Source organism: Pempheris klunzingeri, chromosome 11 (genome assembly GCF_042242105.1).
Source record: "Pempheris klunzingeri isolate RE-2024b chromosome 11, fPemKlu1.hap1, whole genome shotgun sequence".
Lineage (NCBI taxonomy): Eukaryota > Metazoa > Chordata > Actinopteri > Acropomatiformes > Pempheridae > Pempheris > Pempheris klunzingeri.
The window spans coordinates 2,076,515-2,104,390 of record NC_092022.1 but is presented as its reverse complement, the minus strand read 5'-3'; the positions used below and the strand labels follow the sequence as shown (position 1 = coordinate 2,104,390).

At 41.9% G+C, this 27,876-nt stretch overlaps 1 protein-coding gene across 1 annotated transcript in view; it reads left to right on the top strand.

Annotated features, from left to right (window-relative positions):
- LOC139209231 (collagen alpha-1(XX) chain-like) overlaps window positions 1–27,876 on the top strand; it is a 51,492-nt gene that overhangs the window by 15,438 nt on the left and 8,178 nt on the right. The window contains exons 13-36 of the mRNA XM_070838867.1: window positions 1,420–1,524; window positions 4,737–4,880; window positions 8,163–8,348; window positions 10,050–10,247; window positions 11,926–12,093; window positions 13,121–13,240; window positions 13,330–13,494; window positions 13,637–13,795; window positions 13,879–14,051; window positions 14,976–15,105; window positions 15,881–16,026; window positions 17,014–17,143; window positions 17,797–17,936; window positions 18,057–18,183; window positions 18,336–18,475; window positions 18,600–18,732; window positions 20,605–20,750; window positions 20,847–20,976; window positions 23,019–23,135; window positions 23,963–24,109; window positions 25,036–25,092; window positions 25,512–25,550; window positions 25,663–25,801; window positions 27,073–27,215. Of these exons, the coding sequence (XP_070694968.1) occupies window positions 1,420–1,524; window positions 4,737–4,880; window positions 8,163–8,348; window positions 10,050–10,247; window positions 11,926–12,093; window positions 13,121–13,240; window positions 13,330–13,494; window positions 13,637–13,795; window positions 13,879–14,051; window positions 14,976–15,105; window positions 15,881–16,026; window positions 17,014–17,143; window positions 17,797–17,936; window positions 18,057–18,183; window positions 18,336–18,475; window positions 18,600–18,732; window positions 20,605–20,750; window positions 20,847–20,976; window positions 23,019–23,135; window positions 23,963–24,109; window positions 25,036–25,092; window positions 25,512–25,550; window positions 25,663–25,801; window positions 27,073–27,215 (3,282 nt within the window). The remainder of the gene's footprint in view (window positions 1–1,419; window positions 1,525–4,736; window positions 4,881–8,162; window positions 8,349–10,049; window positions 10,248–11,925; window positions 12,094–13,120; window positions 13,241–13,329; window positions 13,495–13,636; window positions 13,796–13,878; window positions 14,052–14,975; window positions 15,106–15,880; window positions 16,027–17,013; window positions 17,144–17,796; window positions 17,937–18,056; window positions 18,184–18,335; window positions 18,476–18,599; window positions 18,733–20,604; window positions 20,751–20,846; window positions 20,977–23,018; window positions 23,136–23,962; window positions 24,110–25,035; window positions 25,093–25,511; window positions 25,551–25,662; window positions 25,802–27,072; window positions 27,216–27,876) is intronic.

The window sequence follows — 27,876 nt, the reverse complement described above, 5'->3', positions numbered from 1 at the left end:
AAACACGTCATACAAATATGTGTGTTTAACTGGTTTTCACCCTGATAGTTTATTTACTATTCTTCTACCATTTACTCTACTATTAATGTTTTTTATTTGTTTGTCTGCTGGATTTGAAGCTTTGCAGTGTTTTTTTTTTTTAAACTCTTTCATAACGTTTTCTTGGTATTGAAACTCCCCCACAAATGGAGCGGAGACAGTCGGAGTCGTATGGCAGCGCTAGCGTCATTTACGCTCGTGATCAAATCTCACGATCCTCCTGATCGACTGTCGTTCGTCGGGCTGAAAGGAGCAATTTAAGACAAGTGCGTGCAGTTAAGAGAGTTTGTTCGGAGCCCCAAAGCACAATATATATATAATGAAATGTAGGAGTTCATTTGATTACTCATGCTGATACACAGGCGGCACTAGTCAGCTCAAATATGACTTACTTATCATGAAAATCTTGTTTTTCTTTGATTAATAATACAGTTTTAATCATTATGCTAATTTTAAAACATATTTCCCACCGTGGGTTTATGAGCAACACATCACACTGTAGCACTTTTTAATTTTTGCAATTGCTATATTCATTTCATGGTTACTTTATGCTACTTTTCATAAAAGAAACAATCAAGTGTATTATTTCAGCGCCGGGCTAAAAAAACGACGACCACAACCGGCCGCTGTTGTCAGGGAGCACAACACAGCGACTGTGCTCGTCCGCATATCTGGGGAAGGTTGTTTTGGTAAGTGGGTCTGTTGGACCTTGACCTCGGTCTCTCTTAATCCCCATCGGACCCCATCTGATCATGTGCCAAGCACCCAAGAAGATGAGGACCCTCCAGGGGCCCAAACACACACACACACATGCACATACATGCTCGTCAGAAAAGGATCTGTTGAGCGCTGAGGGTCATGCGTCCATGATTCATGCTGTTCATATCTACGCTCCTCTGTCTTCTTTGCTTCCGTTTTCCCCTCCCCGGCCTCATCTTCCTCTCCGTCTATTATCCCTCTACATCGTACATACAAACCCCCGACACACTGTAACTCTGTGACGCTCCTCTGACACGACCTTCGACCCCTCGGTCCCCGACGAGCGTCCTGTTCCTGTTTCTCCACCAGACGAGAGGACAGGGCGTGCTTTGATGGATGCAGAGGCAGCTGGGAGAGGGATGGACGGAGGGTGGGAAGACAGGAACATGAAAGGCGCTGCTTGTTGGGAAACCCCTGCTGGAAATTATGTAGATGATGTCGAGACAAGAGACGGATTTGATTTAGGGAGAAGGAAGCGAGGCCGTTTGAGAGAGAGAGCGGGGAGGGATGAGGAAAGTTTCACGGCCTGTTTTCTTTGATCTTTGCAAAGCCTTGGCCAGACAATAACATGCACACACATGCATTTTAAAACCTGACGTTTTTATGTCCCTTTCTTCCAAGGTCGCCTGAAGCTGACGGTCCTGTCCGAGGACAGACTGCAGATGAAATGGAAGGAGGCCGATGGACCCGTTCAGGGCTACAAGGTCCGAGTGAGACCCATCTCCGGTGAGACTTCCCCCTGGCTGTGTTAAACTGTGGAAAACATTGTCATTTAGCTGAAATTACAGGCGTTATTGGGGATGTAACGATACCAAAAACTCACAGTACGTCCACAATATGATAGTTATCACAACATTTGAAGGAAAAACAAGGTTAGTACACGCAGTGAAGTGCAGGTTTCCACTGCGAGGACAAACCCTGCACCACAGTCTGTGGTGACATGAATCTTCTGAAAAGCATAATTATGCATTAAATAAAAATGTCTATTTGCATCAGGGTGCAAATAAGAACAACTCAGCGGAGTAACATTAGTTTATTTGTTTACTTATATATCTCAGCTCTTTTATTATTATTATTATTATCAGTTTTCAGATGTAGGTTGGTTAGGTTTAGGCACCAAAACTACTTGGTTTGATGGTTTAGGTTGAAATAATAAGTCAGACACAAATATAAAAGGCAGAGTACATTAAACTCAATATATCTTCTTTTCAACACGCGCCTGCCTGCAAATTGCATCTGCCATAAAAGAATTAGCATCGATACAATTATTACAGTAAGTAAAGTAAAACATTTTATGTATTTATCCACAACTTTTGAAGGAAAATGAAGCATAAATTCATTTATATGCACAGATCCAAAACAAAAACACTGGAAAACATGAAAGTTTGATATATTTAGAGGTCAGATAAACTGATCTGATCTGCAAATCCCTGCAGAAAAGTTTCTGATGTTTCATGACAGCACTCAGATGATAGTTTATACATAATGTTTACTATACTATACTGTACTATGCCTGTGCTGCAGTGAGTGTCTATAAAAAAGAGATGAGAGAAGTGAGCGGGGGAGTGATTTCGTTCCTTGGATCCTCTGGTTTTGTGGTTTTGGATCCATGGATGCCATCGCAGGCAGGAGCAGCTTAGCTGCTAGAAAAGAAAAGAAAACGTAAGAAAAGGAAAAACAAAGTGCTCTGCAACATCAGATAAAAAGCTTTACGATTTATTTCCCTTCAGAAGGCACGACAACCTTTCGTGTTCTGGACAAACCGGGGCTGAAATCTCTGAGAAATCTTTATCCGGTTTTGTTTATGGTGATGATATTTTCAAACCCCCGAAACCTGAACCCTGAAGTGTGTCGTGTATTCATGCACACACACACATGTACGCACTTTTTATTATCATTTCAGCTCTTCGCACACCTGCCGAGGGCACCTTAGACACCATGAACGCAGCATTTTCATTGCCAGATACTTTACAAACGAGAGAGTTTAGCCTCTCTGAGCTCATTAGAAAAGACCAACTTCCTCTTCAGTATGATCGCTAACCGTTAGCATCCTGACGGGTCTGTCAGAAAGAGCCGCAAGCCGCAAGACTGACACACATACAGACCAATCAGTGTTGAATTCAGGCGCTTGGTGCTTTGTTTTACGTTGTTATATTGGGTCAAGGTGATAGTTTGACAGAACATGATAAACGCCTACACCCTGTAGGCGCTGGAAACAAGTATGATTATTATTTTAAAGGCCCCATATTCTGCTTATTTTAGTGTTTAGTGTTGTCGCCTTCGACATCTTTGTGTTACCAGGAGCTGGAGACAAGTCGACCCTGCTGAGGTCACGTGATCAGCAGATCCCGTTGTGACATCATAATGGGAGGCAAATCTAAACGATGGGTTTTCACACACATTTACTGAAGGAAAAGGGGAGAGGATGGTCTATTCTCACAGTCTGACGGTCTTTAGGCAGAACTAAGACACATAGTTATGTTGAGAAGACGTTAAATAGTGTATTTTGCATAATATGGGATTGTTAATGGTGCAGAAACCGGGACATTTTAGCATTTTACAGATGTTTGTTTAGTTAAAACTACCCAACTGCTTCACTTTACAGAAGTGTATCCTAAAATGAATATACAAAAATCCAATCTCAGTCTGATCACAATGTTTTCAATCATTATCAGCCTAAAATCTCAGTCTAAAAGACTCTGAAACATCTTATAAATGTGCTGTCAGAGTGCCGATCATGCCACTGTAATCCAGACTGCCAAGAACGTGTCGGCGCTTTAGCTTCACAGGTGATGGTTTGGATAAGAGCAGCTCCTCTTCCTCTCCTCCTCCTCCTCCCTCACGTCTGTGATTCTTCTGACTTCTTCCTCGACATTGTTTTCTCCCTGTCACCCTCTTATCTCACCCATTCCTCTCCGTGCAGCTCGGCCCAGGCATGTTTAACAGACAGACAGAGGAGGAGGAGGAGGGTGGGGGGAGGAATTCAGTCCAATATGAGACCTGAGGTGTGGGGGTCTGACTCTGGGACTCTGAGAGGGGCGGGGAAGGCGGCAAGAGGGATGAAAAGGTGGCGTTAGATGAGATTAAAGGGGGGAGGAGGGTGCACAGTTGCAACATGCATCTGCGATTTGAAGGACAGAAGAGGATGCAAAGAAAAAGATGTTGAGATGGAAAGAAAGAGGGATTACACAACGAGCTGCTGACATTCGGCTTCAGGGGGGAATGTCAACATAGTTTCCATCCGAGGCTCATTTTCTCTTTGGGTTTACCTGCATGAATAAGAAGGACACGCTCCACATTTCTCTGCTCTGATTTCTCAGGATTTTGTTCAATCTATCAGACAAACATGGAAATAATGTGCATAATGTGGCAGAGACTGTAACAGACACTTAGACATACAGCATTTCTGCAGCATGGTGCTGAAACATTTCTGATTGCTTGTTTATTGCTCCACATTTGGGAAAAATCTTATGCAGAAGCACATCATGCAGTAGGGTTTTAATAAACACACTTTTTTTTTTCAACACAAGAAATGAGAGTCAGAGTTACTGCAGAGTTACATCATACATTTATATTGCTGATATATTTTGCTGATGATACGATCTTTTTTTTTAATATTGGAGGAAGGAGCCTCTTGTAACGTGGAGCACCTGTCAGCTAAATATTGGAGGGATGATCGCTGACTTATGAAGGAAATGTGGGAAACTAACTCAAACCAGTAGAAAATACGTTTGAGTTTAATTGTCCTCGGTGCAAGAATGTCTGATATCTTTAAAAGTGAAAGCAAAGTTTACAAACTCTTAGCGATGGCTCATCAGAGATTATATTTCTTGTGGAAATCTGAAAGTTTTGAAGTTTCAAGTACCAGTTTTTGCAGAAAAAAAGCATTTGAGAAAGTAGTGTGTGGTGGATAACGGTGCAGCGTTTCTCTTTTCCAGAGGTGCCGCAGCCAGAGCTGATGCTGACCACCACGCGGGGCCGGGCGACGGTGGCAGGACTGGACTCCAGTCAGGAATACGCCCTCCAGGTGCTCGTGCTCAACGGGACCACAGAGAAGCTTCTGGCAAAGCGACGCTTCACCAGTAAGAAACACCAGAAAGTAGGAAACAGAGGACGGAGGGAGGCAGAAATCCGATCACACTGTATTTATAATGACTTTCCCTTGAGGTCCTACAGTAAATTAAGGGTGATTAAGGGATTTGCAGGGTACTTGCCAGTACTTGAAATAGCTTCTCACATCATTCATTGAAAAAATTATATATAGATTTGTCAGTTTTAAGACATGAATATATGAATATAACATTCTGCAAAAGTCTACAGATGAAAAACAGGCAGATTTATTTTATTTCTCTTTACTGAAGCTGCAGTAAAAAGTATGAAGCTGGAAAAAAAAAACAGACGAAGGGTGTGGAATGATAAGGAGGTGTGAGATTGGTTTCTTCATGTTTGTGTTGGAGCGAGAGGGAGCGAGACCGTCTGATATCTATACGCACCGCCTTGTTAAAGACAGTATAGGATTTATAGGATCTGCGATTCATAAATCTTAATTCTGACTGACTGGCTTTCACAAAAACACGCTACAGGCCTTTTTAGGGGTTGAACGAGGCTCGTAAAAACCCCAGGGGTGCGATGCGATGTGCAACACTGACTAGAGGTAAAAAGAAAGAAGCTATTGGCGTCAATGTTGACTCACTTGCTGTGAGATTACTTTGGCAAAGTCATATTATAGCAAGCGGGGAATTTTTGGCATTCTTTGCCTTAGTCGGAGTGTGCGGAGGTTCCTCCACGTCTCCACCTCATCTAAACAAGCAGATGTACGAGCACACGGAGTGGGTGGGTATAAATACTACTCGAGCCGGATTGCAGACTGGAGGTGGGTCGTGTTTGAAGTTACTGTGTGTACTTACATGAGCCAAGTGCGTTCCTGGGTTGTAAATCTGCCCACCAACACTTCTTCTGTGGCTCATAAAGGCAGCCAAATGACACAGGCAGCGATGGCTTTCTACCCACACTGTGGGGCTTGTGTTACGGTTGAGTTTGAAGGATAAGAGAGACTTTATTTATCCCACACCAGGGAAAGAGACAGAGACAGAAAAGGTGCAGATACAAAGTGTCCGTAACAGAAGTAGTGCAAGGATAAAGGATAACTGGTTTTTACATATTTTGGGTTAGAAAAGACTGGTAGGTATAAAAAACTTGTTGAATTTGTTCAGTAGACATCCTCAGCCAGCAGAACAGGCGCCAAACAGGCTGTAATGTAATCCTGGTCACAATGCGTCCATCCAAAAGTGCTTGTTTTTGCCTCTGACAGGCTCAGATTGTTATTCTAAGTGTCTGACAGCATTATGGAAAGGATCCCGGCAGAGAGAGACCTGGAAGATCCTTTTGGTTTAACCACAAACAGCCAGTCGTAGCATGCTATTCAACCCCACCAGACTCCATAGACAATAACAGCAAATTTTTACCTCACAGAGCACAGGAGTTGCTCGTCTACTGCTGCCATGATAGGTTAGTTTGCATATGTAATGGTGCATTACACAGATATTGTGGTAGATCCAAACTAACCATCTGAAACACCAAAGTCACCCAATAACACAAACAGACTCATTGATCACGACAGCAGTAGACCAGCAACTACCGTACAAAATAACTGTTTTTGTCAATGGAGCCTGGTTTAGGCTTTGAATGCAGCGATTTAACTTCTATTTCTGGTTAAATAAAAAGAATCTTACATGTCTTTTTCTGACTGTAATGTTTTCAGACACTTTGAATAACAATCTGAGCCCGTCAGTGGCAAAGAGAGCATTCTTAGTGGACCTAATTTACCACAATTGATCCAAAGGATTTACATTACATCCATTACAGCCCGTTCGCCACCTGTTCTTGGCTGCCGATTGACGCAATCTGCTGGACTTACACCAAACATTTTTGTACCTTCCAGTCATTTAGAACTAAAAATATGTAAAAACACCAGAGCTATCCTTTAAACGTCGTCTGTTGCACGCCCACTGTTTGCTCTGCACTGTTATTTCCTGCTGCACTGACAGCGAGTCCCATCATCGGCTCTCTCTCTTGTTGATTTGTGAGCCCCTTTCACTTCTGACACTTTATTGTTCGACCCTTAGAGCTACATCTCTTTGGGCTCTCCTTGGGTTGTACATATGTGGATGTGGATGTAGCCTGTGGTTGCTTGCACAGAGCAGCGGCGGTGATAGTAGGTTACTATGTCGAGCCGAGCGCGTCCAGGCAGGTCTGACATACGTGTCGGCTTGGAAATTCGTAACGGCGGCTGTCACGCTGGAATGATGGCAGTCTGGGAATTCCTGCCTGATGCTTCTACGCCATCTGCTTTAACCCCCTCTGGGCCCACCGCTCATTTCGAGGTGCGCTGGTGGTAGTTTGTTACTGTGTCAAGGCAATTCCCACTTCCTTGGAAATTTCACCCTCAATTTGCTGTTGTTGACCCTGTCTCTTAACTCCAGGCAAGGATTTTCCAGAAGGACCAGCGAGGCAGCAAAGCCAAATGTAAAACCTGCTCTGTTTCACCCTCAAACGTGTTCAGTTTTTATCTCTCTCAGCTGAAACCTACCTGATACTGATATGCAATCTGGAAATAGACAAATTTAGCACAAAAAGCAGGAGATTGCCAGTTTTTAACATAAGCAAACATCTATTCAAATCATCTGTTTATGTAATAGGAGGTAACAGAAATGAGAGCAAGGCGTAAAAATGTATCTTAAGTATAAAAGTGAGATTTTTTCATTTTTGGCAAATGTTAGCATGCAAACACACTTGTTGAACATGCCAAACGTTATACCTGCTGTCAGTATGTTAGTTTTGTTATAATGAGCATGTTTGAGTTTAGCACAAAGCATCGCTATGCTTCAGTACAGCCTCACAGAGCTGCTAGCAGCCTCTCAGTAGTTCAGTAGTTTAAAAGGGGCCTTGTTGTAACGATAACATGATCAGTGAAATCTGTATTTTGTGCATTTAGGCATTTAAAGAGTATTCTTAAACGTAGGCCTTATTTTGTGTTCCTGCTCTTCAAAGCCACCAGACTCCATTTACAAAAACAATACTTTTACCTCACAGAACACGGGAGTGGCTGGTCTACTTGAAAGTTTGTTGGTGTTATTGTGCTGGATGCAAACTAACCCTTTAAAACACCAAAGTCACACAATAACACACAGACTCGCTGATCAAGACAGCGGTAGACCTGCAGCTCCCATGTAAAATTACTGTTTTTGTCAATGGAGTCTGGTGGACGGAAACAAAAAAGATCTTACAGGTCTGGTCATTTAAAACCTCCAAGTATATAAAATGGGCCCCATGTTTAGAATATAATCGCACTTTCTGTCTTCCAGTGGAGGGTCTGCGTGAGGAGGAAATGATCCGCAGCGGTAGCCGGGAGCAGAAGAAGAAGATGCTGCCAGGCGGGTCAGGATCTGGAGACCTGGACGATGCAACGGAGGCTCTGCTGGACCTGCCTACAGTTCTGTATCCGGATCCAACCACCACCACCACCGCGGCTGCTGCTGCTGCTACTACAGGTGATACGTGCTAGTAGAAAGCAACACAACATCCACACACACTCACACATATCTTGGAGTTAACATGTCCAACATGAGGGTAAAACCTTTAGTTTTTGCATGTTTTTAAGCTTTTAATGAAGTTGTATGAATCTAGTCTGAATGTCTTTGAGTGTAACCTGGATTCAGGCAGATGGTAGACAAATATGATTTTAGCAGGGAACAGGGCAACAACTGTATGTTACATAGCTCAAAAACATGCAATTATTCATAATATATACTAATATAATATAGTACGTATACGTATAATATAATATCCTATAAGATTCTTTTTGTTTAGCCAGAAACAGCCGTTATCTCAGTTCAAAGCCACCAGACTCCATTGATAAAAACAGTAATTTTACATGGGAGTCGCTGGCCTACTGCTGTCTCCATAAGTTAGTTTATTTGTGTCATTGTGTGACTTTGGAGGTTTTAAAGGCTTAGTTCAGGTTCATCACAATATTTGTTTAACACACAAAAACACAAACAAATGAACTGATCAAGGTAGAAGTTGACCTGCCACTTCTGTATTCTGTGAGGTAAAATTACTGTTTTTGTTAATGGAGTCTGGTGAGTTTGACGGCCACGATATATAACGGCTGTTTCTGGTCAAATCAAAAAGGATCTTACAGATCTATTTCTGCAGAGATCCTCTCCATAATGTTGTCAGATGTCTAGAATAACAACCTGAGTCTGTCAGTGGCTAAAACTTTTACTTGTACCATATCTCAGCTGAGCAGCCATGTTGTGTGCCAATTCACCCTTGAGTTATACTACATGTCGTCTCTAAAGCTGAGGTAGTGTTTGAGCCACAGACAGGACCAGAGCCCGTCTCCAGAAATACCCGCCCACTGGTTTAATCTGTCTGATATGGCGCACAATAACCTACGGCAGAAATCTCCGGTGCTGATCCCTCTGCTCTGATCTTCCATGTCCTGTCATTACAACACTATTTAATAGGGAGGGAGCGAAGCACGCAAACACACGCATGCGATCCATTCAGGCAGTAAGTGCAGCATCCTGTATTTAGGAGGAAAAACACATACACACACACACACACACACACACACACACACACACACACACACACGATAATTGACGGGCCAGCAACAGTAGGTGGAGCACAGGAAACAAAAAGCTGGAGCAAGATGGAGGGAGGACGAGGAAGGTTCACCTGGTGCATTTGTTTTTTGTTTTGTTTTGTTTTCATAGCAATGACTGATGCCGGATCTGTCAGGCAAAGACTGAAGATCAGTTTAAATCAGAGTTTATTCAGTCGTGCAAAACTGCAATACAATAAGTATACAATATAATAAAAACAATATAAATACAATGAAAATAAATGGTAATATGAGGAAATGATAATATAGGGAAATAAGACATGTGAGGGCAGAGAGACCAAAATAAAAAAAATAAGAATGATAAGCTGAAAAAGGTCTTTCTTAAAGACGTGTAGAGATGAGGACCACGGACAGAGATGGGCAGTATTTCAGATAAAAGTATTTAAGCTACATATTTAATTACAAAACACAAAAAACTGTAATTTGTGACAAACTACTTTAAGAACTTGTGTTTGTACATGTTTAAAACACTTAAACTACATTATTACACAGATTTCCTGTCACTAAACACTTTCGGCTCACCGTCGTCTAACCCACCCGCGTGCTCACTCTCCTGCAGAGCCGCCAGCGATGGAAACCCCCACCCAGCTCCCCGATGAAGCCCAGGAGAAAACGGTCAAAGACAAGAGGAAGAGGAAGAAGGAAAAAGAGCGGGATCGCTCCAAGGCGGAGAGCAAAGAGGAGCAGGGGACGACGCAGGGCAAAGGAGCCGAGGAGAGACCGCGGAAGACACCTTTCCCCACGCAGCCGGCCACAGGTAGCATCTAAGACGCTTCGGCGGTTTGACGAAGCAAAGCATGATGGTAGTGATTAGGTCAGCGGCCTGTGATCAGGAAGCTGAGCAGGTCGTCTTAGAGAAGCGCCAACACCTTCGGCATCTCCTCGTGAACGAGAGGCTGCAGAGCGGTAAGTGTCGGTCTGACATGTGATGACAGTGTTTACACAAGGGAGGGAAAGGATAATGACAGGCTGCCCTGATCGCCCGCGGGGCGCATTTGTCCTCCCTCTCCCTCCTAATCCACACACACACACACACACACACACACACACACACACACACTCAGAAGCATGGAAACTCAACACGTGCACACAGTGTTCACATTTTAATACCTGCAGCCGCTGTTTGCTCAGCTAACCACACAGAGCCGCCTGCTTCCTGATCTGAAACCATTCACTGATCAAGCCACGATGTGAAACTGTATTTATTTACATATTTATATGGAAATATCTCAACGTAATCAATCCACACCCATGTCTGGTTTTCATATTCACCATGTGTCTATTTATCGGTTTGTATGGAGGTTTGTATATAGTGTATTTATGTTTATAGTGTATCTGCGTCACTCTTATCTTATCTTATATAATCTTATCTGTTCTTATCTTATCTTATCTCTGACTTAGTGAGGGGGTTTGTTCTGGGTATTGTTGGATAATCTGTACTGAATTTGTAATTTAAAAATTCTTAAAAACATAAATATGTTGTTTGTTTAAAATCTTGGTGTTTGGTGTCAGAATCAAAGAATGAAAAACCGATGAAAAAAATGAGAAAACAGAGAAACAGTTAACAGAATCTAAAAATAAAGAACAAATTCCTGATTTCCTTTTTTTCCTTTTTGAACTGAAGAATGAAAGAATGCGGGAAGGCAGAGAAGAGACACATTTAAGGAATAATGTGCAGCGAGCAGCAGCCAGTGAAGCGTCGTCGCTTCCTTTAAAAGATGATTTTATTGCTTTAAAAATGATTTTATTGCTTTAACGATGATTTTATTGCTTTAAAAGATGATTTTATTGCTTTAAAAATGATTTTATTGCTTTAAACGATGATTTAATTTGCACAGTCGGTTATACAGCATTAAAAGAGCCGTAATTGACCCGTCAGAATCAATAAAGCCGTGTAATAAATCAAAACAAAAGCCAATAGGGACTGAATGGCCCTTCTGTCTATAATACATAGATAAAACAGACATACTTAATTGCCACTTAATTAATTTTGACAGTTTATTCAGTGCAGTCCTGAAAAATGCTGCTTGTTTTTTCCAGCGTGTCTCATTGGTTTCATCTATTTGTCTTTTTTTTTATCACACTTCCTCTTCCTGCCGCTGGAAAAAAAAGGAGTTTCCAGTTTGGCTTTCTCATTTTTTTTTGTCTGTTTAGTAACAAAACAAAACTACATGATTGTTTTTTCCTTTTTTGGTATAAAATTGAAAAAGAAAAAAGAAAAAGTGACTTCTACATATTACACAGGAAGAAACAATAAGAAAAGAAACTGCAACAAACCATAAACCAAAAATATTCTATAGTTTTCACATTTTTGACTGCAGATTATCCGATGATGATGATACCCAAAACGTGTTTGAGCCTCCAGAACGTCTTCAGCTCTCTTTGGCATCGATCCAGTTCAAGACTTTTATTTATTTATTTTATTTTTCTTAAAGGTGTGTCTCCAAGGAAACCATTTGAGTGCGACAGCGACGCGGCGGCGGACATCGTGCTGCTGGTGGACGGCTCCTGGAGCATCGGACGCACCAACTTCAGACGGGTCAGAGACTTCTTGGAGGGCCTGATGACGCCTTTCCACATCGGGCCGAACCACATCCAGATCGGTAAGTGTGCTCTGTGTATTTAAAACTGGTATATTGTCAGAGATTTTAGCTCGACTAATTTGAAAAAATATAGATTATGCTTTGATTAGGGTCACTTGTTGCAGCTAAATCAAACAAATGGTCAAAATTGTTTGCTTTAAGTATTAAACTGATGAAATACTTTGCTAAAACTCAGTTAAATGGTTGAAAATGTCCCGCTTTGGCTGTTAAAACTGGTTGTCGGGACTTAAACACATAAAAATTAGTGGGCTACACACACAGACACTCACCCAAATACCCTAGTGTTACCGTAGTAGCAGAGAGCATCCTAGCAACTGCCTAGAGACCACTTAGGAACACCATAGCAACCACCTGGAACACCCTAACAACCACCTATTACAAACCTAGCAACCACCCAGAGCAGAGCAACCGCAGACATTCAGAGGCTGAATGGTGAATTTCAATTAGTTATTTTCTATATAAAAGGATTTATGATCTCCAGTGAGTAGAAGGAAAAGTTTCTACTGCTGTTTTATCGCACTATTCAAACACACCAGACTCCTTTGACAAAAACAGCAATTTTATCTTGCACAACGTAGAGTCTATTACTGCCTCGAGTGGTTAGTCTGTGTTATTGTGTGTTATACAAATATTGTTTTGGACCCAAACAAACCCTTCAAAACACAAAAGTCACACAATAAAGCAAACAAACCAACTGAATGTGACAGCAATGAGCCGGCAGCTCCTGTGTAAAATGACTGGTCTGGTGGCTTTGAAGCAAGCGATATAACAGCTGTTTGTGGTTAAACCAAAAGGATCTTCCAGGTCTCTCTCTGTAGGCATCCTTTCCATAATGCTGTCAGACACTTAGAATAACAATCTGAGCCTGTCAGTGGCAAAAATAAACACTTTTCAGCCTCAAAATACATAAAAATAGAGCCCAGGTTTAGAAAAACTAGAGTTGTCCTTTAAAGTATAATGTATTTCCCTTTGCTAAAGGTGTATCCCACAAAAAAAATACTAAAACATTAATGTGTTTTTGCTCCAGGTCTGACCCAGTACAGTGGAGACCCCCGCACTGAGTGGCAGCTCAACAACTTCACCACTAAAGACCAGCTGCTGGAGGCCGTCAGGAACTTCAGATATAAGGGAGGAAATACCTTCACAGGTAAACACACACACATTATATGCCCACACAGTAACACACACACACAGTAGGGTAGATGCGTGTATGTCTGTCATGCGTCTGTATCCCAGGCCAGGCGCTGCTCCACGTCATGGAGGAGAACATGAGGGCCGAGGCAGGTGCGAGGTTGGGCGCGCCGTTTTTCCTGGTTTTGTTGACCGACGGGAAATCTCAGGACGACGCCATAGCTGCTGCAAACCGGCTGAAGAACGCCGGCGTGGAGATCATCGCTGTAGGTGAGGCTGAATAGAGGAGCAGGTCCCTTTTATTCAACCTCGAGAGGAGCGTAACGATTATAGTTTATCGTTTTTCCTCTAATCTAAATCCTTTTTTTGTGCCAAAGTGGGTTGAACCATTTTGTGACTTTGTATTATTCAGGTGTAAAGAATGCCGATGAGGCCGAGCTGAGACAGGTGGCGTCTGAGCCGGTGGATCTGAACGTCTACAACGTGAACGACTTCCCTCTGCTCAGCAAACTGGTGGCACGGCTTGTCCACATCCTGTGCGGGAGGATAGAGGACCGCGGCATCTCAAAACGTAACCGAATCTCTCTCTCCGTCTGTTCTCGACAACACATCAAACTTATATTTCGTTGTGGTCTAATGTGCCGAATCCTCCAGGAATGGAGCCCGGGCCCACGGCGGACCCAGCGCTCTACTACCCCAGTCCCACCGACCTCCGGTTCTCCGAGCTGGGCTCCAGAGAAGTGAAGCTTCACTGGACAAATCCTGCGAAGCCGGTCCAGCAGTACAGAGTGGTCTACCACAGCGCCGAGGGCCAGAGTCCACAGGAGGTCAGAAACGCAGCCTTGGCTCACGTGAATTATTGCCTCATTAGATCTGAGACGTCAGGACAGCAGCCCCACTTTAAAGGATGACTAGAGTATTACTAAATTTAGGCTCAGTTCTTACATACTTTAGGTTTGAAATGACTAGTATGCACAAAAGTTTTTTGGAATTGCCAAAAACAGGCGGCAAACAAGCTACAATTGCTGTAACATAGGTCCACTAAAAGCTTGTTTTTGCCACTGACAGGCTAATTGTTATTGTAAGTGTTTGACAACATTACAGAAAGAATTCTGCAAAGACAGAAAGATAGAATAAACCTGTAAGATCCTTTTTTTTAACTATAAATATCACTTTCTTCAAAGGCACCAGACTCCATTGACAAAAACAGCAATTTTAGGCAGTAGTTGCTGGTGTACTGCTGTCTTGATCTGTAAATTTGTTTGTGTTATCGTGTGATATTTATGTTTTATGGTTTAGTTTGGATCCAACACAATATAGCCAACAACAATATATATACACAGAATAACACAAACAAACTAATCGATGGAGGCAGCAGTAGAGCAGCAACTTTTCTGTGAGGTAAAATCACTGTTTTTGTCAATGCAGTCTGGTGGGTTTGAATAGCTCAATACATCAGCTATTTCTGATTTAACAAAAGGGATTTTACGGGTCTGTCTCTTCTCATGATGCACAAAACAAGCAGTTTTAGTGGATATACTTTGATCAGAGGCAATCGCCCTAAAGGATTACATTACAGCCATTGCAGTAGCTCCTGCAAATAGCCACTGGACCAAATCCAAAACTTTTTATACCTACCAGTCATTTCGATTCCAAAATATGTAAATATATATATATATATATTTTTGTACATAATGTTAAAATAGGGGTGTTTTGTGCATGTCTGACTGTAAGCGGCGCCTCGTCTGTAGGTAGTGTTGGCCGGCTCAGAGTCCACCGTGCTGCTGGAAGGCCTCTCCTCTCAGACACTGTACCACGTGTCCATCTTCCCCGTGTACGAAAACAACGTCGGCCTGGCACTCAGAGGAACTGTCACTACACGTAAGACTGGCGTCATGCTTTATTTAAAGGATCAGTCTGGTAATATTCCTTTTTTTATTGTCAGTAAATCTCATGAAAAGACCAAAGCAGCTGTAATATGGCCAAATTCTGTGAGGCAATTGCACCAAAAGTGCTTATTTTGCCACTTAAAGGTTTGGTTTGTTATTCTCAGCATCTGACAACGTTACAGAAAGGATCATTACAGAGATGAACCTGCAAGATAATTTTTTGTTCAACTAGAAACAGTCGTTATATCGCTTGGTTCAAAGCTACCAGACTCCATTGACAAAAACAGTAATTTTACACAGGAGCTGCTAGCTTATTGCTGTCTCATTCAGTTAGTTTGTCTATTTAATTGTATCACTGTGGTGTTTTAAAGGGCTATTTCAGATCCAGCACAATATTTGTGTAATAGACAATAACCCAAACAAGCTAAGAGATCAAGCCACTTCTGGCTGTTCTGCAGCTGTTGTGTGTGAGGTAAAATTGCTGTTTCTGTCAATTGAGTCTGGTGGATTTTAGATAGTGAGACAAAACAGCAGTAGAAACCGGAAACAGCTGCTTCATCGCTCTCCTCAAAGCCACCAGACTCAAAAGTCACTTGTAACTGTCTGAATACACTCACTGACTTTAGCTATGTGGTACTAAACAAAATCAAATATCACCAATAATGACAATTTCTACGTATGTATGTAAAATGTATATTACAAACCACTTCTATAACGTCTCTCTGCCTGCCTGCCTGCCTGCCTGCCTGCCTGCCTGCCTCGCCCAGTGCCACTGGCCATGCCGGCCAACCTGGAGGTGACTCCTTCCTCCTACAGCACGCTGCGAGTGGCGTGGGATGCAGCTCCCGGAGCAACGCAGTACATGATCCTGTACTCTGCGCTCACCCACGGAGAGCCTGACGACGCCAAGGAGGTGAATGAATGAATGAAACGCACCTATGAGATGATTTATGCACGTGTTGCTCAAATCAGATCAAATCAGCAGGTGAAAATGGCATGTTTGCTTATTATTTTGTTCAGGATCAGGTCTAAATGTGAAGGATAACTCCAGTATTTTTAAAGCTGGGCACTTTTTTTTTTACATATTTGGGTACAAGACGGCTGAATTCCCACAGAGGATGACCTGTAAGATCCTTTTTGCTTGACCAGAAACAACTGTTGTATCGCGCTCTTCAAACCCACCAGACTCCATTGACAAAAGCTGTAATTCTACATCGGGACATGGGAGTGTTTGGCCTACTGCTGCCTTTTGGCTAGTTTGTTTGTGTTTTTGAGTGTTAAACAAATCATGTGTTGGATCTGAACTAACCCTTTAAAAGTCACACAATAACACACAAGCTAAGTAATTAAGACAGCGGTAGACCAGTGGCTACTGTGTAAAATTACTGATTTTTTCAATGGAGTCTGGTGGCTTTTAAGAGGTCTATACCTGTAGGGATCACTTCTGTAACGTTGTCACACACTTTGAAGAGCAATCTGAGCCTGTCAGTGACAAAATCAAGCACTTTTAGGGGACATTGATTGGGGCTATGATTACATAACAGCTACTGAGGCTTCTTGCTTGTTTTGTTTTCAGTTTTTGCACCCATCAGTCATTTCAAATCCAAAATATGTCAAAAAAATAGGATTGAAAATACTAGCGTTATCCTTTATAATGTTAATCACTCATTAGTTAAATACTGTATGTATAAGGACGATAGATGTGTCTAGTCTTTATGTGTTCACATCCTAAAACACCTTAACAATCATAAAACATACAACGTCTCCTGTATTATTAATCGAACACATAGAACAGAAAATCCTAATACATGAATCATATTTACTGTATGATGTAGTATTTAAGTTTGGTGCTTCATCTTGAGGTAAATTAATTAATTTGTGTCTGTGTGTGTGTTTGTAGGAGAAGTTTAGTGCAGACCAGTCAGTGGTGGAGCTGGCAGGGTTACTGTCGGCGACGGACTACTCCGTCACCCTCTACGCCCTCTACGACGAGGATCCCAGCGACCCCGTCACTGCTGTCGCCACCACATGTACGACTTTCCCCCAAATCATCCCTTATCTTCACCTTATCTTCCCCTTATCTGTGTTCCCACTTTCTCTCTCTGTCCCCTGAACGCCACAAACGTCTGCCTGGACTCGAGGATGAAGTGATTTTGGTGGTCCAAGGTCAAAGGTCACTGTGAGCAGTTTTTTGGCCACAATGCAAGAATTCATCAAATAATTATGACAGATTTTCACAAAAAATCTGGCACAAATGTCCACTTGGACTCAAGGATGAACTGATTAGATTCAATAATAATAATAATAATAATAAAAGATGACCTAACCCTAACCCTAACCCTAACAAGTAATTAATTTAATTTTGGACGTACGACTTTTATGCAAGTATGTGATTTTTAAACAAGATAGACTCTACTGGAACATTCCTTTAAAACATTTTTTTAAATGTTAGTGTGGTTTTTAAAATGGAAACGAACGAGGCAGAGTCGTGTTTAATGCTATTTTCCGTTTTATTGTAAATGTATATTTTGATGATGGCCGGAGTCGATGCGTATTAAGAGCTGAGATCGTGAGTCTGGACTCAAACTTACCGAGTCTGAACTTAATGTTATTCATCATTCATTCATCTCCACCTTCTTCTTCTACTTCTTCTTCCCTCCCTGTTTACCGCATGTCCTCGCAGTCCCCCTCCCGCCGCCGCTGAGTGTCCAGTTCCCGATGGTCACCCACAGCATGCTGAGGGTGAGCTGGACGCCCGGAGCCTCCGACGTCCCCGGCCACAGAATCACATACAGCACCAACCACGGCAGCGATGTCAAGCAGGTAACACATCAAAAGTCCACAGAAGTGAGATTATATCTGCAGGGTTTGTGCTTTATAGGTATTTATTGATTGATTGATGCAGCTGCAGCCGTTATCATTCATGGTCAAATGTCTCCACAGGTGGAGGTAACAGGACTGAACTCGGTGCTGGTGCAGAATCTCTCCTCTCTGTCCAGATATCTGATCTCGGTCCAGTCCCATTACCCACAAGGCCTTTCTGCAGCGCTCACCAGTAACGTCACCACACGTAAGACACACACACACACGCCAGGCATCATCGTTTTATTTTTTCTTTGAGGTGTCTTGGTGTAAAAGCTCAGCAGAGAGACGAATCAATCAAATTAAATGTGGATAAAAATGCACATATAGCTTGTATGATTTATTCTCCTGTCCACCCAGTGAAGGTGCCGTCGCCGTTGGACCTCAGAGTGTCTAATTTCTCAGGCAGCGACATCACTGTGCGCTGGGAGGCGGCGGCCGGCGATGTCGTCTCCTACCTCATCAAGTGGATCTCGCTGAGCGGAGGAGACCTGAGACAGGTGGGGTGGGTGGGGAAATCTGAAGTATGTTCCCTTCTTTCGCTGATAGGTCCCACGGACTGACCCTTTAAATGTGGTGCGAGTAAAATGCTGCTGTGTGTGTGTGTGTGTGTGTTTGTTGCAGCTGAGGGTGAGTGGTGAGAGCGAGGGGGCGATCCTGGAGGGGGTGGAGGACGATAAGGAGTACCAGATCTCTCTGTCGGCACTTTACGGAGACGGAGCCCAGAGCGAAGCCGTGGCCATTCGCTACAGCACCTGTGGGTCACACACACACACACACACACACATTTACACACACACACATTTACACACACACACACACACTCATTTACACGCTGATTTATGCACCACACACACACACACACACACACACACACACACACACACACACACACACACACACACACACACACACACACACACAGGAGTTAATGAAGTGATATCAGAGTAAAGAGCGCCACCTACAGGAAATTTAAAGAGCAGACACTACAGGTTAACAGAAGAAACATTTTTATTAATAGATATCATCAGTTAATCACCTACATTAAGACAATAATTTTTTTGTATCACAAGTTTTCTGGCATTTTCTGTTTAAACATGCAAATGTTGCGTGATCGAATGAAATATTTGTTATTTTCATACATTTACAGAAAGAGAAATGTGATTGTTGGATCGTAGGAAACGTTTTTTTTATTGCTTCATAAATAAAAATAGAAATACTGTCAACAGCTTTAAATAAAACCCCAGAAAGATTGATTTTAAGCATAAAATGTTCTATTATTTCAGGCTCTGGATGATATAATCACCAAAACTCCTTTGGAAAAACCTTCAGAATATAAAGAAGGGTAAAAGTGGAGATTTCTGCTTTAAATATCTGAATTTGGGAGAAATTTACAGACACAAATCGACAAAGTGAAGTAGAATTAACACCTTAATGTGGATTTTGGGAGTTTTCTTTCTACTAGTCTGAAAGTAGACACGTTACGGAGGCAAAACGGGCCGAAATCTCAAAACTGAGCAGTGTGTGAAAGACCCCCTGGTACTAAATACACTGACCAGTCCTGTGTTAGGTATTGTAGTTTGTTATTTATGCCACACAGAGGATTCATTTTCAAATTTAGGTTCAATTTTAGGAGGCGATTTTTACAGAAAAACCACATTTATTAGTTCAAGCAGATCGTGGTGACTTTTAACAAAACTTAAATGGATTCATGGATCTGGATTAATTCCCAGGTCGTCACAAACATGTTTGCATTGTTCAGATTAAATCATATTTCTAATCAATACATCCAGAAATCACACCAGCTGCACCTCCCATCATCAGTGCTCCACCCAGTGGTCATAACGAAGTTTCATCTTTTTATCCCTGTTTTTAATTATCACTGCTTTTATTTGCTTGAACACTGAACTTTTGTTGTTTTTCTGCATTTTAATGTCTTAAAAAAACACTTTTTATGTCTCCAATGCTGCCTCTCATGTGAATATCCCCGTCTTATTTAAAGTGAACTAAATATCTACTAAATATTTGAGGGGTTTTGACGTGTTTTTATTACCGATTTCGATCCTACTTGGCTAGAAATCATCCAGTCAACGTGCTTGGAAAAATGGAAACCTCACCCGTATTTCTACGTTGTGCACACCAGCAGGCTGACGAGCGCCATGAGTGACAAACATCCAAATAATCATGTGCAAGTGTATAAAATCTCATATATAACGAAATGCACACGACCGCACACTATGAGGAAAGAACACAAAGTCACATAATAAATGTGCAGGAATGGCATCAGGATTCAAGGATTTGAGGATATTTATTGTCATACCAGCGCACATTTACACATGAGGTGGCACCAAATAGAGCATGTGGGTCCCGGTTATAAGCCAAAGAGAATAAATAAACTATAAAATGTAAACTAGAGCATTAGAAAATAAACAAAAACACTATAAAACAAGCATTTAACAGTGATAAATAAGCATGTGTGCAAATGCAGGGTCCGAAAAAGTTTTTTTTGGATCAAATAAAGAGGAAAACAATTTAACATGTAATATATGTTTGTTTTTTTATTGATTGTCTATTTGCTTTTAATGCTGTTGTTGCTTAAATCTTTTCTTTGGGTGTTTCGTGCTCACAGTGTCCGGTGGAGGCCCGTCTGGTGTATCGGTGTCCGAGGAGACCGCGGTCAGCTTGATGGTCAGCTGGGCGGCTCCCAACGCTCACGTGCTCCAGTACCGAGTGTCGTACACTGCGCTGACGGGAGCCGAGAGCCAGGACAGCACCGTGAGTGACCCTGCAGGAGCATGAACTCGGTGAACTCTCTGCTGACAGCCGGCCGTTTTTTTTTCTTGAGAGCTTTTGGGTTTGCCGTGTGTGCAGGTGTTGGTCCCCGGCGGTGAGAAGCGGGTGGTGCTGGAGTCGCTGCAGCCGGACACCCGCTACAGCATCCTGGTCACCGCCGAGTACCGCAACAGAGAGGGAGGCAGCAGCTCGGCTCAGGGCAAAACCAGTGAGTGGAGCACGCAGAGAGGAAACAGATGGCACCGAATATTTACCGTCTGGTTTCCATCAACTTAATGTCTGTTAGAGCGCATGAGCACAGGCAGGAGGGCCAGTCCGCTCTTTTATCAGGTGTAGTTTACCTGGTTTGTCTGACTGAAGAGAAATGATAACAAAGGATATTAATCTAGACATTAAAGTGCTTAATCTCAATAACTAATAATCCAACAAAGGCAATTTATTAGTGTGCAAGCTTAGAAGTAAAGAAATAACCACTCCTGAGTCATAATCAGAAGAACAAATCAATCTCAAATTACTATGATTAATAAAACAAGAAGAAACTCTACTAAGACGTGTAACAGTCATATTCAATTACTCAGATTCAGACAACTTTATTTATCCGCAGCTGATTTGTAGATCTCCCAGTACATATATCAGACAACCAATAATTGATCATTAACCCTTTCACGCATGAGTTATGAAAACCTCAGGCAGGATTTTTTGTTTGTTTTTATGTGTTTTTATTCATCTTCAGGCTGAAAAACAAGATTTGAACTTTATTTTTTTCAACCCAAATTTTATAAAAATATATTTACATGTCCAATAGTTGAAATATAGCTACTGATGCATGATGTACACTTCAGTGGACATGTGATTAATCATAATTTCCTCCCAATATAAAATCAATACTTGGAAAATTTAGCAACTGCATGACTCCTTAGATGTTACTTGATGTCCCCATATTTTTCTTACCTGCAGGGGTTTCTTTTTATAGAAGGTTTGACCAGAAAGAAATGAGCAACTTGGTGTTTCTGGCTGTCTGTCGGCCATCTTGGCTTCCCACTGGGTAGCAGTCAGTGGATGAGATGATGCAGTAGCTTCACTGTAGTGGCTGATGTACAACTATGCCATCAAAACTCATGCATATACAAGAAAACTGCTTTTGAAGAGCTGCACACTGTAGTGACCTCTATACATGAAAGGGTTAAGTCGAGGGAAGCGTATTAAAACACAAGGAGACGGTTGGAGGGACAAGTTATATTAATTAAGAACCCTAAAAAGTTTGAACACAAAAAAAAACAACATATCATAAAGTTCCTCTAGAATCACAGTCAGTTAAAAAGGTTTGTGCTGAGCAGCTTAATGGCAGAATTCAGTTTATTCAGTTATTATTTTTTATTAAAGTCCTTCTGCTTAATCTGAATAATCTCTGAACAGAGGAAGGTTGGAGTTGGTGACCGAAAAAAGTGTTGCTTGTTGTGTTTTAATAGATTATGGTGGGAAAACCAAGGCTTCTTATACTGTAGTGCAACTAGATTCTGGTTCATATGAAGCTGCTCAGGCTTGAAACTTTTCTAAAGGTGAAGAATTCGGTCTCCTAATTTTCATAATCCAGTAATTTGTGTTTTTCTACTGCGAGAATCTGTTGTTGTCATAATGTTTGGTGGGAAATATTTAATATTTACGTATTTCTGACTGGAAAGATCATAAAACCGTAGAGTAAATACAGCAGGACGGAGTCTAAAATCAATCACTTATCGTTTAAGTGTGTCCATCGCGTTAGTCGGGATGAGCTCATTTTCCTCATTTATCGCCATAAACTCGGACGAGTGGCCATTCAAACAGTGTTGTTTTCTTACTTTCGGTTGCTACGGTTGCTAAGGAGATTTCCTTAAGTAGAAGACTAAGATAAGGAGAAAACCTCATTTTAAAGAAACCATTTTAAGGAGAATGTGCTTAAAGGTTTTTGTGCAGCTGATTTTTTAAACTTTTATATGGATTTTAAGGAAAATCTTAACTTTAGGCTGCTGCTGCACACTAAGACAATTTAAAGTAATCCACAGTAATCCTGTCTAACTAACTAAGATTTTCTTTTTGATTGATAAGTAAAAGTTTAGGACTATTCTTAAGATCAGGCCCTGGTGAAAACTACCACCTAAACTCAAATGTAAAATGCTGTTGTCCCCTCAAACATCCAGTGTTTTGTGTTTCATGGTTCTTCTTTGGTCACCTGTCTCACCTATCTGTCTGTCTGTCTCTCTCTCTCTGCAGCCAGTCTGCGGGTCAGCAGCGTGAGTGTCGTCAGGTCAGACCACTCCAGCATCTGTGTGTCCTGGAGGCCCGTGTCTGCTGTCGATGGATATCGTATCGTCATCCAGTCTGTCAAAGGTAATCTGTGGTCAAATCTAAAGTGACACTTAAAGGATCATTCCGGTGTTTTCAAACTCAGATTGTTATTCAAAGTGTCTGACAACATTTCAGAAAGGATTCCTACAGAGAAAGACCAGGAAGATTCTTTTTGTTTAACCAGAAACAGCCGTTGTATCGGTTGGTTCACAGCCACCAGACTCCATTGACAATAACAGTAATTTTACAGGGGGGTTGCTGGTCTGCCACGCTCTCTATCATTTAGTTTGTTTGTGTTGTTATGCAACTTTGGGTGTTTTAAAAGCTTAGTTCTGATCTGACACAATACTTGTGTAATGCCCAATAACACAAACATACTAGCCAATTGAGGCAGCAGTAGACCAGCCACTCCTGAGCTCTGAGCGGTAAAATTGCTGTTTTTTTCAATGCAGTCTGGTGTGTTTGAATACCGTAATACAACGGCCGTTTCTCTTTAAACAAAAAGCATCTTGCAGCACTACCTCTGTAGGGATCCTTTCCATAGTGTTGACAGACACCTAGAATAACAATCTTGAGCCTGTCAGTGGCAAAAAAAAGCACTTTTAGTGGATGCAATTTGGTTGGGTGCAATTGCCCCTAAGGATTACAGTACAGCCCGTTTGTCGCCTGTTTTTAACTGCTGGCGGAGCTACTGGACCAATTCCTAAAGTTTCTGTACCTTCCAGTCATTGCAAACCCAATTTATGTAAAAATAGGGCCTATGTTTAAAAATACCACAGTTATCCTTTAAAGCTGTCCCAGAAACCTGACTAACCACTGTTAGTTTATCCACTGGTGTGTGTGTGCGTGTGTGTGTGCATCCTGCGTAGACAAGCGGACGAAAGAGGAAACTGTCGACGAGTCCAGCAGCAGTCACTGCTTCGCCGATCTGGATCCAGAGACTCTGTATCGCATCAGCGTGCACTCGCTCCTCGGCTCAGCAGAGGGCGCCGCTGTCTCCATTCTCCACCCGACAGGTCTGACCCCATCACAGAAACACCAGACAGTGAAGCAACCACAAAGGCCGTCGCCCGTTTTGTGTAGCTTCCCTTGTTAGATAGATCATTTAAAGTATCATTTAAGTAAATCAGGCAGCTTTCTGGGCTGCGTTCCTCTGCAAAATGTAATCAAATCCCTCAGATGTTGTGAGAGTAACATGTATAGATTGACAGATACAGCATGTGGTCCTTAAAGGTTAAGTCTAGTACTGGTATGCATAAAACTTGGGCTACTAGATCACCTCCACCAGCAACCAAGAGCATTACAGAAAGGATCCCTGCAGAGATAGACCTGTAAGATCCTTTTTAATTAACCAGAGTAGCTGTTAGATTGCTTGCTCAAACCCACCAGACTCCATTGACAAAAACAGTAATTTTACACAGACGCTTCTTGCCTGCCACTGTCTTGATTTGTTAGTTTATTTGTGTTATTGTGTAACTCTGGTGTTTTAAAAGGCCAGTTTGGATCCAACACAATATTTGAGTAACACACAGTGACACAAACAAACTGACCAGATGAGGCAGCAGTGGACCTACCACTCCTGTGTTGTGCACAGTAAAATTAGCGATTTTTTCAATGGAGTCTGGTGGGTTTGATGCAAGCAATCTAACAGCTGTTTTTGGTGAAATAAAAAGGATCTTACAGGTCTATCTCTGTGGGAATCTTTTCCATAATGTTAGCAGACACTTAGAATAACAGTTTGAGCCTGTCAGTGGCAAAGACAAGATCTTTTAGTGGACCTAATTTGATCTGGTGCAATCCCCCTGAAGGATTACATTGCAGCCATTACAGCTCGTTCCCCACCCGGTTTAGAAATACCAGTGCTATTCTTAAAACTGTAAAAGTTAACATTTTTTTGGCTTGTTAAATGTGTCATGATTTCTTTTACTTGTTCCTCTTGCAGCCACGGCTCCAGCCAGAATTCCCATCCATCCCCGCATGTATCCCATCCACAACGAAGGTGACTAATAATCACATCACAGTTATATTCTTCTGTAGAGATAAATCTCAATTATCACATGAATTACTTTTGTAGCATTTCGGGGACATTTTAGTCCAAAACTGAGCAGACTTGTCGCATTCTTAAATCCAGAGAGACTCCGGCAAACTGAGGAGCGCTCCAGTTTTTATATTTCTTTCATCCCCCAGACATTAATGCAACGAGAGAGTGTGCAACAATTGGTTTTGCAGATGCAGTTGAGGTTCATTTCCATAGTAATCATGAGGGCCGGCGTCGTGCTTCACGCTTCATTTGTCAGTTTAAATTAATTTTGCTTGTTAGACCACACAAACGTGAATCTACCCTCGACTGAAGCTTCCTTCCTCTGCCTTGTTTATATGTACGATGTACGATTCAACTCTTCCCCCGCTGTGTTGCAGTCTGCCCGGAGGTCACCATCAGAAACAGCATCGTTAAAGGTGCGACGAGCCACAACCTCGATAATAACTGAAATATGAGATTATAAGAAAACTGCCTGCTCCCGTGTTGTCGTGAAAGATGCACCTCGTTTTATTGTGTTTGTCGTCTCAGGGTTTGACATGATGGAGGCGTTCGGCCTGACTCAGAGAGCTCACTCGTCTGTGGAGGGCGTGGCAGCCGAGCCTTTTGTCTTCAACACGCTCCCCACCTACACTGTGTACAGAGACGTCCAGCTGACTCAGAGCACCAAGTGAGATCATCTCTTTAAAAAAAACATTTTATACATATATTTTACATGTATCCACTAAAAGTGCTTCTTTGTGCCACAAGCGGGCTCAGATTGTTATTTGAAGTGTCTGACAAACGTTACAGAAATAGACCTGTAAGAGCCTCTTTGTCCTCTTCAAAGCTTCTTCAGAAATCCTCCTCAAAGCCACCAGACTCCATTGACAAAAACAGTAATTTTACGCAGTAGTTGCTGGTCTACCACTGATCGATTAGGCTCCGTTCACTCTAAATATATAAATATAAAAGTTGCTCAGTGGCGAATGAGGCCAAAAGATCTTCCGCATTCACTGTTGGGCTCATAGAGCGTGGCACACTAGCCGAGCCGGCTAACTTCCCATTAGCCCTCTGCTAATTTGAATGTGGATAAATTGATTTAATCAATTTAGATTTTCCAAATGTTATCGGTCTGCGTGGATCAAATTCTGGTGGTGAAACGAGTCGTTTTGCAGAAAATGTACCGGCTGATTTACTGATGTCTCTTTCACAATGTAAGTCGTGGTGTTACTGCAAATAGTACCATCAATCAATTAATCAATCAATCGATCAGTCCAGCAATCTTTATTTATATAGCACCAATTCATAACAAGACGCTTTCCTTAAAGAGCAGGTCTAGACCAAACTCTTTAATTAAGAGAGAGACCCAACGATTCAGGAATTCAAAATTAAGGATCCCCACATGAGCAAACATCAGATATTATATGGCAGGAAAAACTCCCCTTTAACGGGAAGAAACCTGGAACAGAACCAGACTCAGAGCTGACATTAAAAGGACATGAAGTGTAAGGATGGAGAGGAAGAGGAGGAGAGAGAGAGCAGAGCTAATATATCCTCTATCCATCAGTAGCTGTTTATGCCGTCTATGTTCTACGGCTCATTAGGGAAGACGGGGAAATCTCCCTTCTTTGTCCGTCGACTCTCTGAAATCTAAATCTAAAACAGTTTTCACACGTTTACTAAAGCATGCAGCAGGAGGAAAAGATAGAGGGTGGTCTTATCTCGTGGTTTTAGGGTCTTAAGACGGACATTTATATTGAACTGACATTAAAAAGTACATTTTTGGTGGCTCAATCCGTTTTGGAGGCTTAACCGCAGCAGCCTGGGTTGGATTGCATGTCTGCATGTCTTCCCCTTCATCTCACCCGCCAAAAAACAGTAATCTTTGAATTAAAAAAAAGTGCATTTTGCATAATATCTCCCCTTTAAACGGATGCACTGTTCCGTCTCTCCCCCCAGGTTCATCCACCCCGCAGGCTTCTCTCCGGAGCACACCATCAGCATCGCCTTCCGCGTGTTGCAGGAGACGCCCAGGGAGCCCTTCGCCCTCTGGCAGCTCACCGACAACGACTTCCAGCCCAAGATGGGGGTGGTGCTCGACCGTGAGTAACATCTCCGTCGTCACCGTCAGTCAGCCCATTAATCAGTAATGAAAGTAACCTTTAGTTTTATGTCATTGTTAAGATGATTTATGAACTCAGATTTAAATGAAAAATGCTGTAGGACAGGAAGTTCGATCAGGTCACATGACAGATTAAATATGGTATTAGTTAACCCTTTAACCTTCTGCTCAACCATATGGTAGAGCACATTTTGACTCTCTATATCTTTCAATATATATTGAAAACATGTTTTACTTACGACATCTCAACCGTTTGGTAGAGGCCAATATTTCAAAAAATGTGGGGTCTGTTCATAAAAAAACATTGATTTTTGTGATTAGTGCCCCAAGGAAATAAAATATATAAAGAACACATTTTTTCATTGCTTTTTTCTTGGTGAGGACGTTAAAGGGTTAAAGTGCTTTAAAGTAGATAATAAATTAACTTATTAACTAATTTACCAAATATTTCACAGTTAAAGGTTTCTGTTTTTCTATATTTTTATTATTTTTGACCCTCAGCCCACCGCTTCTACATTCACAGGCAAAAAAAAGCAGGCAAAACTTTATTTATACATTTAAATAGACACACAGTGGGAATAAAAAAATCAGTAAAAATGAAGACATTCAAGAAAATAATTGAAAAATAAGAATGAAATTAA